The 17,142-nt window shown below is 42.0% G+C and overlaps 1 protein-coding gene across 3 annotated transcripts in view; it reads left to right on the forward strand.

The window, feature by feature from the left end:
• Positions 1–13,395, forward strand: part of CILK1 (ciliogenesis associated kinase 1) — a 60,788-nt gene extending 47,393 nt beyond the window's left edge. For all 3 annotated transcript variants that reach the window (XM_030928999.1, XM_030929000.1, XM_010364054.2), the window contains 6 exons: positions 625–945; positions 2,396–2,586; positions 2,706–2,854; positions 5,159–5,287; positions 8,232–8,354; positions 9,368–13,395. In XM_030928999.1, the coding sequence (XP_030784859.1) occupies positions 625–945; positions 2,396–2,586; positions 2,706–2,854; positions 5,159–5,287; positions 8,232–8,354; positions 9,368–9,522 (1,068 nt within the window). In that variant the 3' untranslated portion in view covers positions 9,523–13,395. The remainder of the gene's footprint in view (positions 1–624; positions 946–2,395; positions 2,587–2,705; positions 2,855–5,158; positions 5,288–8,231; positions 8,355–9,367) is intronic.
• The last annotated feature ends 3,747 nt before the right edge of the window (positions 13,396–17,142 follow it).

Below are 17,142 nucleotides of genomic sequence, written 5' to 3' on the forward strand. Positions count from 1 at the left end.
AAAAAGACAAGAGAATACAGGGAATATTTCAGAAAGAATTGTAAACCCCTCAACTTTAAGTTATCTCTTGGCCATCCAGAAAACTCAGTTATCCAGAACAACTGACACGGTTTTGTTCTTGATAGGGAAGGGTTAACTATATCATGTGTTACACTCCTGGCACTTTTGGGATAAAAGCATATGTGCCTGCTTATTTTGTACTCAATTCTTCAGAATCTTCCAGGATCATTATGTTTGGCTCTTTCAGTTTTATATTATTTTTTTCTTCTTCTGTGGAATGAGGAAATAGGCTTGGAAGGATGAAATACCCTATTTAAGACACATGGCAAATAAGTTACAAAACCAGGATCTGTGTTGATCCAGAATGCTTTTTAGAAGTAGCCAGGGTAACAGCAGTGTAACTGACTACCATATATAAATAACTTTGTGTTGCAATCATTACATATATTTTATGGTATCTTAGATAAGAAAAATCACAAGAGGTGTTAAAAATTCAAGATGCTGTTTTCTCGTTGGGCTAAGAAACAGTAGTAAACTGGTCACAATGAAATATAGCCCAGTAATCAAGACAGTGGTAACTTTCCTGGCTAGATTTTTCTCCTAAAGCCTTTTTTGTCATTCCAGGCACTTCGATATCCTTACTTCCAAGTTGGACACCCACTAGGCAGCACCACACAGAACCTTCAGGATTCAGAAAAACCACAGAAAAGCATCCTGGAAAAGGCAGGCCCACCTCCTCATATTAAGCCAGTCCCTCCTGCCCAGCCGCCAACCAAGCCACACACACGAATTTCTTCACGACAACATCAAGCCAGCCAGCCCCCTCTGCATCTCACATACCCCTACAAAGCAGAGGTCTCCAGGACAGATCACCCAAGCCATCTCCAGGAGGACAAGCCAAGCCCGTTGCTTTTCCCATCCCTTCACAACAAGAATCCCCAGTCGGTGAGCAGCCCAGATTCACCAGTGAGCTTCGTGTCTGTTTATTCCTCTTCTGACCCCATTATTGGGTGAAATATTTTCTTTTTCAGTATACAGAGTGTAATCATGGTAGATTTATGTTTGCAACAGCATGGAATTGTGGAAAGACCCTTGGCTTTGGAGTGAAAGATCTAAATTCAAGTTCTGGCTCTGCCTGTTAATAACGTTGTCACTAATGGGGGCAGTATAGGGTAGTGGTTGAGAGCTGGCTTCTGCAGCCAGACTGCCAGGGGCTCAAATCTCAGCTCTGCTGTTTAGTAGCTTGATACTTGTGCAAGTGATCTGGCCGCTCTGCTCCTCATTTTCCTCATCTGTAAAATAAGGATAATAATAGTACTTACCTGATACAATTGCTTTGAGGGCTAATGAGTTAATACTTGAAAAGAATGTAGAATAATACCTGGCACCTAGTTACAACTCTGTAAAGGTTAGTAATTATTATTAATCCCTATGGACTCAGTTTCCTCATTTATAAAAGGAAGATTATAGTACATGTCTTATCTACCAGACAGGGTTGTCATGAGGATCAAAGGTCATGATGTTTTTGAGATGTTTTGAAAAGCATGAAGTGCCATATTAAAATTTTTAGATTGTTATCTACATTATTGCTGTTAATCGATACTGTTAATGCTGGGCTATTAACTGAGCCCAGATCTTTCTGCTCCTCTTGGGCTGGTTTTCAAAAGAAAACAGTGAGTGTTAGATTTAATAAAATAATAACTTGTCAGGGGGTTCTATTTTTCATTAACTTTGCAGTGCTGTCTGAAGAGGCCAACTGTCTATCCTTTATGAAAAAGTGGCACTTTCTGTGTCAGTTAGTATTTGCTGAGTGCTGGCTCCCAACCACTGTGATGTGAGACACTGCCAGAAGCTGCAAGGGTGGTATCTCTGGCCTGCTCACTTTATTGCAGCACACAGTTTAGAAGTGGTGTGTGTATGGAAATATCCTGTTATAGCTAATTCTTTGTAGCTAAGAGATAGTAACCATATCTAATGAGAAGGCAAAAAAAAAACATTATTTGCACTGATTTCTATAAAAGGGCAAGCTGACATCTTAACCTTAATTTCTTACATCCATATTTATAACAGTGGAGATCGTATTAACTCATCTAGGATGAGACTGAGTATGAATTTAGCCATCTTCCTGGTGTGTGAGAAGTATCTTAAAATTTTTTTTATCATTATTTTTTACAACTTTAACATTCTCCATGGATGGCAGCCGATGTGATCCGTGAAGGATGAGTGAGACAGAAAGACTGGGAATGTGTTTTCCACAGTTGCCCCTTCAGATAAGTCATGTTATGCCCCAGGAGCCTCCTTTGCATAGCAGAGGAAGTTCAGAATGGATATTACTCATGGATGAGTTCTGTTAATGCCATATATTGCTTCCCCCCAACCCAATTTGTTTACACAGAAAATCACAGCTGGCCTGGAGCACAAGAATGGTGAGATAAAGCCAAAGAGTAGGAGAAGGTGGGGTCTTATTTCCAGGTCAACAAAGGATTCAGATGATTGGGCTGACTTGGATGACTTGGATTTCAGTCCATCCCTCAGCAGGATTGACCTGAAAAACAAGAAAAGACAGAGTGATGACACTCTCTGCAGGCAAGTGTGCTGCTCACATTTGTAAACAGACTGATTCTGGGATTTGTGAGATTATCGGTATGTATCTGAGGATACCCACTGTCTCTCATGCTGACCCATGCCATGCTGTCTTCATTCAGGTTTGAGAGTGTTTTGGACCTGAAGCCCTCTGAGCCTGTGGGCACAGGAAACAGCGCCCCCACCCAGATGTCATATCAGCGGCGAGACACGCCCACCCTGAGATCTGCAGCCAAGCAACACTATTTGAAGCACTCTCGATACTTGCCTGGTAATATAAATGACTTGGCTTTACTTTGATTATTAATAAGAAACCCTGTCCTTGCAATCACATATTCACGAAGGTTCTGTTTTAGAAGGCAGATACTAGGGGGCTTCCCTTCAGAACTGAGGGGAACATCATAAATATTTGCTGAAGCCCAAGCCTCACTTTTTTTTTTTTTTTTTTTTTTTTGAGATAGAGTCTCTCTGTCGCCCAGGCTGGAATGCAATGGCGCCATCTCGGCTCACTGTAGCCTCTGCCTCCTGGGTTCAAGCGATTCTCCTGACTCAGCCTCCTGAGTAGGTGGGACTACAGGTGCCCGCCACCATGCCCGGCTAATTTTTATATTTTTTAGTAGAGACATGGTTTCACCATGTTGACCAGGCTGGTCTTGAACTCCTGACCTCAAGTGATCCACCCGCCTCTGCCTCCCAAAGTACTGGAATTACAGGCATTAGCCACCGTGCCTGGGCCCAGGCCTCACATTTTTATCTTTTATAGTCACCCAAGATAAGAAATATGGTATAGGAAACTGGGTCCAGCCTCCAGGGAGGGAGGAACTGGCAAAAGCTGGGCAGCATGTCTGAGGCTCCTCTACCAGACCAGGTTTAGGGGAAATGGCCACTAGGGAAACCAGGGTGGGAGCTTAGTCACAGCATCCTGGCAGTACTACAGGGGTTAAATGTCAATGCTATAGTTTGGTGGGTACCCAAGCCTGTCTCCTGATTTTCTATATTCCAAACTTACTGCATTAGTGAATCATTCATTCAGTACATACGTATTAAGCATCTACTGCATGCCAAGCACTGCGAATATTATTGTAAACAAAACAGCCAGGCAGGGCCACTGGGTCACACAACTCTGGGGAATTCCTTCACTCTGTAGTCTACACAGTGGCTTTATACAGCAGCTTTGCAGACAATATCCTCACCCTCACACAGCTTATATGCTAGTGGTGGGAGAGAGACTTTAACAAATAGACAAACAGTAATCACAGATTGTTAAAGAATGGTCTCAATAAGCAACTTGGCTGGGCCCCCAAAGAATGAGAAGGAACCAAATGTGCAGAGAGCTGAGGGCAGAGCACACCAGGGAGAGAGTAAACAGTGAGTGCAATGGTCTGGAGGCAGGAGAGGGCTTGTCCTGTGAGAGGAACGGCAGAGGCCAATGTGGCCAGAGTGTAGTGAGAAAGGATGTGACGTAGTGTGTAGTATGAGGCATCTTTTGGGGCCTTGTAAGAAATTTGGATTTTGCTTCATGAGCGATGAGAAGTCCTTGAAGGGTTTTAACTGAAGGAGTGATGTGGTTGTATCAACACCTGTATGCTGAATAGGGGAGGAGCCAGCAAGCTGGAGCTGTTGTCCAGGTGAGAGGGGGTGGTGGCACAGGCTGGGGTGCAGTCAGAAGGGAGGAATGGGGTGAGAATGGCAGGCCCTCTTGATGCATGAAATTCCTACCCTCTGATTGGGAATGTGGTTTCTAAAGATTGCTAGACTTCATCAGGATTGACATTTTGTTCTTAGAAGACTGGCCTGACAGGCCCCAGGGTGAGCTGGAAGAAGAGAAATCCAGATGACAGGTATAGAGTGATCCAGTATGAGGGGCCAAGCCTTGAATTACAGTGACCACAGGCAAAAAGGAGCAGGAAGTGAATCAGAGAGCTATTTTATTTCTTTTTGGTTGTAGGGGAAGAAGAAGAAGGATAAAGGGGGAATTTAAACTTTGAGTTCTGGAAGAAAGCCGCAGTGCCTGTGGGAATGGGAGTGATCTGGATGAAAAGTGGCTTTTGTCTTGAGGTCAGGGTCAAGGCAACCCTGTTCTGGGAGAGACAACAGTTGGTGAGGGTTCCTTGTACATATCAGAGTCATCAGCATGTGATGACAGTAATGGTACAGGTCGGGTGAGAAGATGGAACCCTGGGGACGAGACAGAAAGAGGAGAGCAGAGAGCTGCAGAGTTGGAGGCTGGGGTTGGGGGATGGAGAAGAAACTGAAAAGGTGACTGAAAGGAAGTGGTCTGTGAAGGGGAAGAACAGCATGTCCAGTAGCAGTGAAGCCCGGGATGGCACCAGAGGGTCAAGACGTGGGACAGATCCATTGGTAGAAGCATAAGAGGCCTCTCTTGGGCCACCCACCAGTGAGTTATCTTTCCTCGGACATCTGTCAGATGACATCATCACAGTCAGTTTTTGCTTTGATTATTGCATCATACAGAGGTTTTTGACAAATTGAGTTCTACATTAATTTTATCTTTGTCGTCTGGTGTAAGATTCATTGTGTGTTTTGCATTTTAAAATCATTTCTTCTCTATTAGGCATCAATATAAGAAACGGCATACTCTCGAATCCAGGCAAGGACTTTATTCCACCTAATCCATGGTCTAGTTCTGGCTTGTCTGGAAAATCTTCAGGGACAGTGTCAGTAATCAGCAAAGTAAATTCAGGTGAGTAATGATCATTAACCCCTAAATGACAAAAAGCAAATTCCCTGGATGCAGCAAGGTGGGCAAAAGGAGCCATGGGACGAGCTTTGGAAGCACAGGGGCCTTTGTGGTCTGAAAGCTCAGGCCTCTTTACCAGCCCTATCCTCCTCTCTTTCTTGGTAGTGGTCCCTCGGGACTCAGCCAGCTCCCATGGGAGTCTGCCTTCAAGGGTAGCTGGAGAGTAGAGCATAGTCTTTGCTGGCTCAAGGGAAAAACAAAAATACCTTTACAGACTCCTACTAGGCCTGACAGCTAAGGCCCTGGCTGCAGCAAACACCCTCCTCCTGAGGTAGAAGTCACCCTTGGCTGTGTCTGCCTTGTTCCAGCCCGTTCCCTCCTGATGACCGAGCCGCAGGCCCAGAGTATCAAGATCCCTTCTAGTTGGAAGGTGGACAGTTTGGAAGACCCTCCCCACTTTTTTTGTTAAATGGATGAATGAATTTCCTGAGTCCAAAGGCTGACCAACCCTGTTCACAGTAGAGGCATTTCCTGCATCATTTTTCCCTCAGGCAGGCAGCCCCTGCTATGTGCTGCTTCCCCTCTGCACTTCCAAGTGCACTGCTCTCATCCATTAGGTGTTTGTTTACTTTAAGGAATACAAAAAAGAAGGAGATAATATAGCAACACCTGTGTAGCCACCACCCAGCTTAAGAAGTCAAACTTTGGCCAGGTGTGGTGGTTCATGCCTGTAATCCCAGCACTTTGCTCGGCTGAGGCTGAGGCAGGCATATCACTTGAGGTCAGGAGTTTGAGACCAGCCTGGCCAACATGGCAAAACCCTGTCTCTACCTAAAATACAAAAATTAGCCAGGCATAGTGGCAGCAGGCCTGTAATCCCAGCTACTGAGGAGGCTGAAGCAGGAGATCACTTGGACCGGGGAGGCGGAGGTTGCAGTGAGCCAAGATCGCGCCACTGCACTCCAACCTGGGTGATAGAGATTCTGTCTCAAAAAAAAAAAAAATGTTCAACCTGGCAAATACACATGAAGCCCAGTGTCTGTGCCTTTCCCGCCTCCCTGCTTCCCCTTACCTCCCCCCATGCCAGCCTGATCGAGTGTTTATTTAGGTTTGTATAAACTTCATAGTGTGGTTTTGCAGGTTTTAAAATTTATTTGAACATAATCTTGGATTACTGCTACATGTATTTAAATAGATATATGTGTAGCAATTATAGAGATATATGTCATATATTATATAACATATACAATATACATCTATACAACACCATAACATTATTTATATAGACGATAATTTATGTATGCCTTCTCTTCTTGATAAATACATAAGTTGATTGTAATTTTTGCTGTTAGAAAGAGTGCTGAAATGATTATTGTACCCCTATTGTTATGCACATGTGTGAGGGTTCCTCTGGGTACGAGAACTAGGAGTCAACATTTTATTTTATTTTATTTATTTATTTTTATGTATTTGTGTATTTTAAGATGAAGTCTTGCTCTGTTGCCCAGGCTGGAGTGCAGTGGCGTGATCTTGGCTCACTGCAACCTCTGCCTCCCTGGTTCAAGCAATTCTCCTGCCTCAGCCTCCTGAGTAGCTAGGATTACAGGTGTGTGCCACCACACCCAGCTAATTTTTTTTTTTTTTTTTTTTGTATTTTTAGTAGAAACAGGTTTCACCATGTTGGCCAGGCTGGTCTCGAACTCCTGACCTCAGGTGATCCACCCGTCTCGGTCTCGCATCGTGCTGGGATTACAGGTGTGAGCCACCATGCCCAGCCAGAGTCAACATTTTAGGTTAAAGGGTGTGCTCATCTTCAGCTTCACAGATATTGCCAAACTGCTCTCCAGAGGGATATGGGAGTTGCTCTACATCCTTGATGACACTTGGTACTGTCAAGATTAAAATTTGTGCTAATCTGATGAGTGTGAAATGGTATCCTATTGTGGTTTAAACTTGCATGTCCTGTTTACTAATGAGGTTCATCACCTTTTCTTGTGTTTATTGACTGTAAGTTTTTTCTCTTTTGTGACTTACCTGTTCAAATTCTCTTCCCATTTTTCTTCATATTTCTTCATTCACCAGAGTGCAAAATACACCCCAGCTGACCAACACAACTCCTCACACAGGCATTCTGAACTGTGTTTCCTACTCTGCCTTAAGCAGTTGCTGAAAAGGCTCTGTGTTGTGGAAAGAGAGCAACTCTACCACTTACTGACTTCTTAATGGTTAGAACTTGCGTTTCTATAATGAGCAATAATAGCAGTCTTCATTATTTCATGTGTACCTTTAAGCCTAAATAATAAGCATTATATTCATTCACCTATCCAATCTTAATTGATTACCTGTTATATGCAAGGCATTCCGTCATCCTCCCCAGAATACAAAGATGAGTAGCATACACTCCCTGCCCTTAAAGCACTCTCATGTGGAAATGACATAAAAAGTGAAGGTATTTACTATTTTAAAAAAATGGTTAATTTTTCTGATGTGGATAAGAATATTTAGTGTGTAATTACTTGTCACAGCTAAATAATTGAATATAACCTGTGTTATTTATATGTACTGTTATTTATATGTACGGACATGGAAGGACAACTATTCTATATTATGGAGTGAAAAAAGCAAATTTTAGAACAATCTAAATCTACTTTTACAAAAGAAAATAAAGAACAAATGTCACCTTTCCCTTTTTAAAAAAAATTTCACAACCAACCCACCCTCTATTTGGTTGCCCCCACGGGAGCCACACTGTCTTTGACCCTTGCAGTCTTTCTGACAGGGTGGTATGGTGGGATGCTTGGCTCTGAACTCATTTTCATCATGATTTGCTCTTTTCCCTAAAAGTAAAAACTTAGTTTGTTATTGCTCTGCAGTGCTGTCATTTAACCTTGTTGGTGTCCTGGGTACATGTCTTGGTAGTAAAGAGCTTTTTGCTTTTGCAAATCAGTTGGTTCCAGCTCTACAAGTTCTAGTGGACTGACTGGAAACTATGTCCCTTCCTTTCTGAAAAAAGAAATCGGTTCTGCTATGCAGAGGGTACACCTGGCACCTATTCCAGACCCTTCCCCTGGTGAGTTGTATTTTAAATTATTCATGATTGACTCAACAAATGGTTACTCAACAACATGTGCCAGGCATGTTTTAGGCCTGGGATCCACCAATAAATGAAACTTGCACTCTACAGACAGTAAGTAAGCGAAATAAGTGCTGTATAACGTATAGTAAGTCAGATGCTTACTGACTTAGTGCTAAGGAGAAAAATACAGCAGACAGGAGGTAGAGATTGTGGGGGCTGGAGTGTGGGGTACAGGTTGCAATTTTAGACAGAGTAGCTAAAGAAGAGCTCACTGCAAAGGAGTTGTTGAGTAAAGACCTGGAGGAGGTGATTGAGCAAGCGTGCATTATGAGTGAGGCTTTTCCAGACAGGAGATTCTTCTGTGCTTGAGCTTTGAGGCAGAACTGGCCTGGCAAATTTAAGGAGCATCAAGGAGGCCAGAGTGCAGGAGTGACAGGAGTGAGAAGGGGAGTAGCAAGATGAGGTCAGGGGCGATATGATGCCTGTAAGCACATTGTCATGGATTCTGAGTGACATGGAGTCCCTGGAGGGCTTTGAGTCCATAAGTGAGGTGATCTGACAGCCATCTCCACAGGCTCCCTCAAGCTGCTGTTGTCATGAGACTGAAGCAGGGACAAGGTAGGAAGCAGGGAATCCAATTAGGAGGTGTTGAAATTATCCAGGTAAGAAATGATGCTAGCTTGGGCCAGCGTGGTAATAGTTCAGTTGGTAAAAAGTTACCAGGTTCTGTAAATATTTGGAAGGTAGAACTAATAGGCTATCCTGACAAATTGTATGTGGGATATGAAAAAAAGAGAGGTCAAGAATGATGCCATTATTTTTGGCCTGACAACTTTAAAATGTTATCTTTAACTGCATGCAGTAGAGAAGATTGTAAGTAGGAGACAAGATGCTCGTCTTGAATGAACTCCTTATTTTCTCATGTTTTTGTCACCAAAATGCATTTATTTGCACTTTGCTTGCATTGGCCCCATATCAGTCATGCTGGCCTTTTTCTTTCATTGCAGGTTATTCCTCCCTGAAGGCCCTGAGACCTCATCCTGGGCGACCATTCTTCCACACCCAGCCTAGAAGCACTCCTGGGTTGATACCACGGCCTCCAGCCGCCCAGCCAGTGCATGGCCGGACAGACTGGGCTTCCAAGTACGCATCTCGGCGATGACTATCTGCCTTGGTGATGAATCTCTTCATAGGGAGAAGCAGGACACTTTCCCTTAGCTGACTGGTGTTCTTCCTGCAAGATGTGCAGAGGGCATAAGAGCAAATCAACACTTTATAGTTATTCTTCTGAACTAAGACATGTCAATATTCTTTTTTAAAGTTTTTTTTAAAATATTGATTTGAATGCAGTACGCTTTTTTGTATAAAATTATTTTATTCTAAAACTGGGTCCCATTATTTTCTTAAACAACAGCATTTTGTATATATGGATTATGTTTTAGCATTTTATACAGTCAACTTTGTAATGAACTTTTTAAAGATTAATTGATTTTCCTTTGGGGTTCCAGATAATATTTTCTACAGACTTTGAAAAATGTAATAATATTAATGCAGTATTGCAACAGGGGTGCAATTTAAGGCTATGTGATAGAGGGTTATTTACTCAGTGTGTGCAGATATTTATGAAGTGGTTAAATTTTAAGTGTGGCTCACTAGGTGCTTCAGGCCTTCTTGGACTGTTGTTAGAAAAGTGATCCTCTGCTTTTCTTAATAGGTCATTGGTTTGATTTTTGGATACCACTCTGCTGTTCTGAAAGGACTATTATATAATTCACTTTGTTTTACTTTTGTTCCCCAGATGAAAGAACTCTAAGTAAATACATTTTTAAAAACTTTTTCAGCACCCTTTAATGTGGTCGCAGATATCAGATGAAACCAAGCTTAATCATTCTATGCCATTGTATTCTAATTTATTCCACTTTTGAAATCAAGTTGTATGTGTATCAATAAAAGGAGAGCTTTTTGTTTCAAAAGGCTCTCAACATGAAGGTTAACACAGTCAATCAAACTTACATTCCTGCCAAGATGCATGGCCAAAAAACTAAGTATCAAAGCAGCAGAAAGTTTTTGATTATAGTAACTGAGATGGAATTTTGCACCTAGCTCAGTTCTCCAGATCTGGCTAGGAGCAGTCAATGACTAATCTTCTGTCCTAGCCAAATTCTCAGGACAATTTGGGGAGCAGAAAGAGTTATGGCAGAGGTTCCACTCATCTAGGAAGTCGCAGTCACGTGCCACATTTGATCTCCTAACCCTGGTGTAGTTTCTTTCAAGAATGAGAACTCTATTTGTTGGGCAGAGGCTGTTCCATTGAGAGGAATGTTTACAGCAATTTTGAAAATGACAAAGCCAGTTTGGAGACAGAAAAAGACAAAAGGTCCAGTCTCATCCATCCAAATTTATATGGTAAATTTGCCTCACTTATGGTTGCCTTAAAGGCAAGAGGGAAGGTCACCATCAGTGAACGCAATGCAGTCTGAACAGTGTATTGACTCGTATTCTCCTAGGGCTCAAAATACTCTCTATTGGTTCCAGGATAATGACAAGTGTAACCGTATGTAAGTAATCTTTTTTTTTTTTTTTTTTTTTTTTTTGAGACGGAGTCTTGCTCTGTCACCCAGGCCAGAGTGCAGTGGCGTGATCTTGGCTGTCTGCAACCTCCACCTCCCAGGTTCAAGCGATTCTGCTGCCTTAGCCTCCTGAGTAACTGGGACTACAGGTGCCTGCCACCACACCCAGCTAATTTTTGTATTTTTATTAGAGATGGTGTTTCACCACGTTAGCCAGGATGGCCTCGATCTCCTGGCCTCGTGATCCACCCTACTCCACCTCCCAAAGTGCTGGGATTACAGGCATGAGCCACCACATCCAGCCAAGTGATCATTTTTATAGGTTAAAATGATAGGTGAAATGAATCTAGACACTTTTGTATGGTTCAACCTAATGACTTGGTAAATTATTGCTTTGGTGTATTAATAATATGTTGCATTCTGAACAAATTACCGTGGCTTCCAAAGAGCCGTAACCTAAAATCAGAGAGTAATTTATGCTTTGGAGAATCTGACTCAAAAATATACTTGACCAAGCACCATGATCCCTAGGGGCATGAGAAAAGCACATAATGGATGTGGATGTGATAGGTGGTCTTTTCCTGTTAACAAGCTGGCAGCAAAGCTTCAGAAAATATATATGCAAGCACAACTTGAAGCTGAATTCATTTCTGTATTATATTCTCAACTCATTATCTAAAGCATCAGAAAATGTGTTTTCAGAGATGAGTCCTTTACTATAAGGTTAATATTTATTTTCATTTTCTGTATTATATATGAAAAGTAAATTAATGTGAAACCTTGCCCAGCTTGCTGGAAAGCAGGTTTTAAATTGTAAATATTCCTTAGAGGAGCAAATGGATTGTTTAATACCATAGTCTTGGTAATCTAGCTTATATAAGGTCATTACATTTTTTAATTGTAAAACCTAGTTACCTGATTATTACACATTATAAAATTGTTTTTCTTCTAATACTTTATAGGGCCCAACTTCAGAAAATACTTTGCTTTCTTCCTTTTACACTTTCCTTTGTTTACCAGCAAACAACTTCGCTGGGGAAGCCAAACATATTCATAAAAAAATCAAGTAGCTGATGTACAGTTGAGAAAAACTAAAGGACGGAGAAAACAAATTCTAACTAGCAAATGCTGTGAAGTACTCTTCCTCCCCCTCTCTGAAATGGGTAAAGGACCAATTGTGTAAAAAACCTATGCGCTATAGAAGGGAATGGTAACCATTTCTTTTGTCTCTCTGTTTTTGTTCTGACTGAGAATCTGGGCAGCCATTTCTTGTTACATGAAAATAAAATGCTACTTGTGACCTCTATTTTTTGTTACTGTAGAATTATAAAATGTAGTGTAAGACACCAACAGAAATGATATACCTGTAACTGTACTTATCAGGACTATACCTCATTTACAGTCAGAAAGCTTACTGGGACGTCAGGAAATGAAACAGGGTTAGTTCTCATTTCGTGCTGAAATGAGACAGATGTTCAGTGACAAAGGTGCGCTGTGGGGGTATCGATGTCCCCCAGGTAGAGCCAGCAGAGCAGGGAAAACCGCATTTGCATAAAAACTACTCTTGACATGATTGTTCATTTTACAATAAAATTCCATTAATTACCAAGCCCTCACCCAGCTCATGTATGATAAAATTTATGTTGGAAGAAACTTGATTTTCAAATAATTTTTTAAATGTATCTCTTGCCTAAAGGACTATATACATCTAATATAGTAACACTGTGTCATCTTCTGGAGTTATCAAAAATTGTATGCAATCAAGACAACACAAAATAAGAATTATTTTATTTTTAAGTGCACATACAGGTACTGTTGGAGTTGATGGGCACCATGCTTTCTCATGAAGTAGCATTTCCCTACCATCAAGCCATTGTTTTGTGCCATTCAGGAGAGGAAAAAAAGGAATTTATGCTGAACATTTCAGTTCAGTGTATGACCAAAAGCAATATGTTTATAAGAAGATGTTTGACATACTAATTATTTTATATCATTTAAACCATACTGTAGCAACATAATATATGTAGCTAATTTTTAGAATTATTTTTACGATTTCCAACCAAATGTACTGTACTGTTATATAATTTATTGTGAGGATCTTCTCATGGAAACCATTAGGAAGACAAACTGGAGGTAAATATCACATTAATCTTTATTATCAATTTCTCATAGACACTGTGCTAATATGAATTTTAAATGACCTGCATCAAGTCTTCTGATATCAGATAACTCAGTACAGATAGCAATTAGTCACCTGATTTGATTACAGTGGAGTAACTGACAATATATTTATTTATAAAGCAAATATTCATAATAGAAAAATTCAGAGTAACCACTTAAGCAAGACCCTTCTGAAATAAAAATGTTGCTTTTTAAATAGTTTGTCCTAAGGTGTTTAAAAATGTCAACCTTATGTAAGGAAAAATTTCCTGCTCCAAATAAAGTTGAAGTTTAAGAAAAATTGATTTGAGTGTTCTGTTTTTGTTTTCATGTTCTTCCATTAGTATTTTCTAATTTTGGTCCTTTGTTAGTTCATTTGCAACTTTGATGTTTTATAACTTCTCCTGAATGCTTAGTATCATGTTACTGCTATGAAATTAGATGCATAGACTTTGAGTAGCAGAATGAAGAGTTATCCTGCAACGTGGAGGTTTTTTTAAAATTCAGCTTTTAGAAAGTTAGGCGTCTGGAAGTGGTGGCTCATACCTCTAATCCCAGCACTTTGGGAGGCGGAGGCAGGAAGATCCCTGGAACCTAGGAGTTGGAGACCAGCCTGGGCAACATGGCAAGACCCTCTACCAAAAATCTCTACCAAAATCACAAAATTTAGCCGGTGTGGTGGTGTGCACCTGTGGTCCCATTTACTTGAGGGGCTGAGGAAGGGGAATCGCTTGAGCCTGGGAGACAGAGGTTACAGTGAGCCCAGATCACCCCCCTGCACCGCAGCCTGGGCAACAGAGCGAGGCCGTGTCTCAAAAACAAAAACAACAACAACAAAAAGCAAAAGCAGGTGAAAACAGTTTCTTGTTCCTGAGTTCATCATTTTAACCTGCCTTGTATGTCTTTTAACTTTTCACAGCACATTCTCATATACAATATAAACCTTCAAAAGAAGTTCATAACTTCATGAACTACAGAAAGAATGTCACAAGAAATTCATTTTCTAAACGTTCTTTGACTCCTTGACAGGATTTTCTAGGAACATGATCTACCAATCAAACTTGCATTGGGGAATCCCTAACTGTGCCTCTTGCCATCAGAACACAGTGACTTTACTGTGTAATCGTGGGCATTTGTCTTTTTGGCATCACGCTGGGCCCATGGCTGCCCCTTCAGAAACACTGAAGAAGCCATTTCAAGCTCTCAACCATCTTTCCTGATAAGAAAACCCACTTGTTAGAATAGGGTCTTACACCAATCGCTTATAGCTAAGGCTGAATTTAAGTCAAATGTTGCCCTCTTCTGGGAGTATACAAAGCTCTTAAACTGAGATTTGAAGCTCTTGACTTTTGTGCAAGCGGTTTTACCTATTACTGAGCAGATGAGTGAAGGCTTGAGGCTAAGAAGATTTCTCAGGGCCTCTGAAAATGTAGGTGGGTGGATAGGTAGGTAGGTAGAATAGATAGATAAAATGAGTAAGACTGTCTCAGGATGAGGGCAACTCTAAGGGTCTTCAAGAATAAGCAGGTTGACGATGTCAGGGGCTTCAAAGGAATAAAACGCCTTTGGGATATCTGTCATAGAGTGCAGAACTATTATAACAGGATTTTTCATTTCTCCCCAAGCCTGTGTAATAACAGAGTCATGCTGCTACCTTAGTTACACTTTCAGGTGAACAAGGCTGAGTGTTGCCAGAAAAAGGTGTCCTGATCCAGATCCTAAAAGAGGGTTCTTGAATCTCGCACAGGAAGGAATGTAAGGCGAGTCACAGAGTGCCATGAGAAGCAAGAGTTTATTGAAAGCGACTCAGTTACAGAGTAGAGCGTCCTCAGAAAGCAAGAAGAGGAATGCCTTGTCTTTGTTTTTTATTCGATAGGGGTCTTATCTATGTAAAAGGTAAGCTAAGTAATGTCTACGTGCGAGTAGGCTAACAGAATGAAAAAAATTAGTACTTTGTTAATTTAAAGAAAGGTATCCTTGGCATTTCCATGCGTAAGCACGTGAAAGCGTGACTATAATTACCTTAAAGGCGTTTAGCATTATGCAATATTGGAACATCTGGATATTCTACTGTCATAGGAATTTGTCCTTCCAGGTATCATTAAGCTATTTCTTCAGCTATAGACATCTTCAGATGGAGTTGATTTTTTTTTTTAATTTTACTTTAAGTTCCGGGATACAAGTGTAGAACAAACAGACAAGAAGTGTGTGTGTGTATGTGTGTGTGTGTGTGTGTTGGACAGGGCATCATTCTAGACTTTTCTTCCTCCTCCCTTCCCTTTGACCTGATTAGTACATCCTTTACCACCTACCTCTTTACTATTTCACCTTTTCTTACCCATTTTCTTCAAACTCATGGTGCTACTTTAATTTACACAGACACAACAGGTTTCTTTCTCTACCCCTACTACCCCAATTCATTCGCCTCACTTTGGCCAGAGAAATCTACTGAAAATAAAATCTGATCATGTTAGCGGCTGCAATTGTTCAGCACCCAGGCTTGTCAAGCAAGGTACTCTCGAGCACCCCCGTGGGTGAAGAAAATAACATCTATAGCCTGAGAAATAGCAGAAGCTGCCTCTATAAACAAGATGTATTTTCGAAAGCATGTATTTCAAGCTTTGAAATCCATGTGAATTTTGCAATTGTTCCATAATATAGCCCTGATAGTTTTAAAATATTTTTAACGTTTTAACTAACTTGCCAGCCAAATTAGTTTTTTTTTTAGCACCACCCCCAACCCCAAAGACCCCCCCCTTCCAAGCAGGTGCTGACTTGAGGCCATGGCTATAGAGCACGTGACTCTAAAATGTACAAAATGAAGAAAAATCTCAAGATGTCCCACTGAGATGAAGAAAGAAAGAAGTTAGGGTCTACTGTTTAAATTAAATAAGGGTTGACGGCGCTTTCGATTTTAATCTGTATGTGGTACTTTGCCTACTTAACACCCATATGTGGATTTCCTGATGGACTTGACATTCCTGTCAGGAAAGCATTGTGTACTTGCTGTTTAAAACCCATCCAGGCCGGGCGCGGTGGCTCACGCCTGTAATCCCAGCACTTTGGGAGGACGAGGCAGGGGGATCACCTGACGTCAGGAGTTCAAGACCACCCTGGTCAACAAGGCAAAACCCCGTCTTTACTACAAAAACAAAAATTAGCCGGGAATGGTAGCGCGCACCTGTAATCCCAGCTACTTGGGAGGCTGAGTCAGGAGAATCGCTTGAACCCGAGAGGTGGAGGTTACAGTGAGCCAAGATTACAGCCTGGGCAGAGGTGGGCCTGTTGGCTGGAGCTGGGGTCCTTCTTGGAGTGCGCGTATTTTTTTTTTTTTTTTTTTTTTTTTTTTTTTTTTTTGAGACGGAGTCTCGCTCCGTCGCCGGGGCTGGAGTGCAGTGGCCGGATCTCAGCTCATTGAAGGCTCCGCCTCCCGGGTTCACGCCATTCTCCTGCCTCAGCCTCCCGAGTAGCTGGGACTACAGGCGCCCGCCACCTCGCCCGGCTAGTTTTTTGTATTTTTTAGTAGAGACGGGGATTTCACCATTTTAGCCAGGATGGTCTCGATCTCCTGACCTCGTGATCCGCCCGTCTCGGCCTCCCAAAGTGCTGGGATTACAGGCTTGAGCCACCGCGCCCGGCCGCGTGTATATTTTTTAAACCCCTTCTGAGGAGTCTGAATGCATTGGTGGAAGGTGGGCCTGGATGGTCCCCAGGGCCTGACTGGGCGGCCGCTACGCCTCTGCGTGGACTGGGCTGGGCAGCCGAGCACGGGAGAGTGCAGTCTCAGATGTGAGACTCCGTCTCAAATAAATAAATAAAAAGGGTCATTTCAAAAGAAAGGCAGACTGCCACATGCAGCGCCTCATTTGGATGTGTCTGGAGTCTTGGAAGCTTGACTACCCTACGTTCTCCTACAAATGGACCTTGAGAGCTTGTTTGGAGGTTCTAGCAGGGGAGCGCAGCTACTCGTATACCCTTGACCGAAGACCGGTCCTCCTCTAGCGGGGATGGTCGTCCTCTTCGACCGAGCGCGCAGCTTCGGGAGGGACGCA

Source organism: Rhinopithecus roxellana, chromosome 4, assembly GCF_007565055.1.
Source record: "Rhinopithecus roxellana isolate Shanxi Qingling chromosome 4, ASM756505v1, whole genome shotgun sequence".
NCBI lineage: Eukaryota > Metazoa > Chordata > Mammalia > Primates > Cercopithecidae > Rhinopithecus > Rhinopithecus roxellana.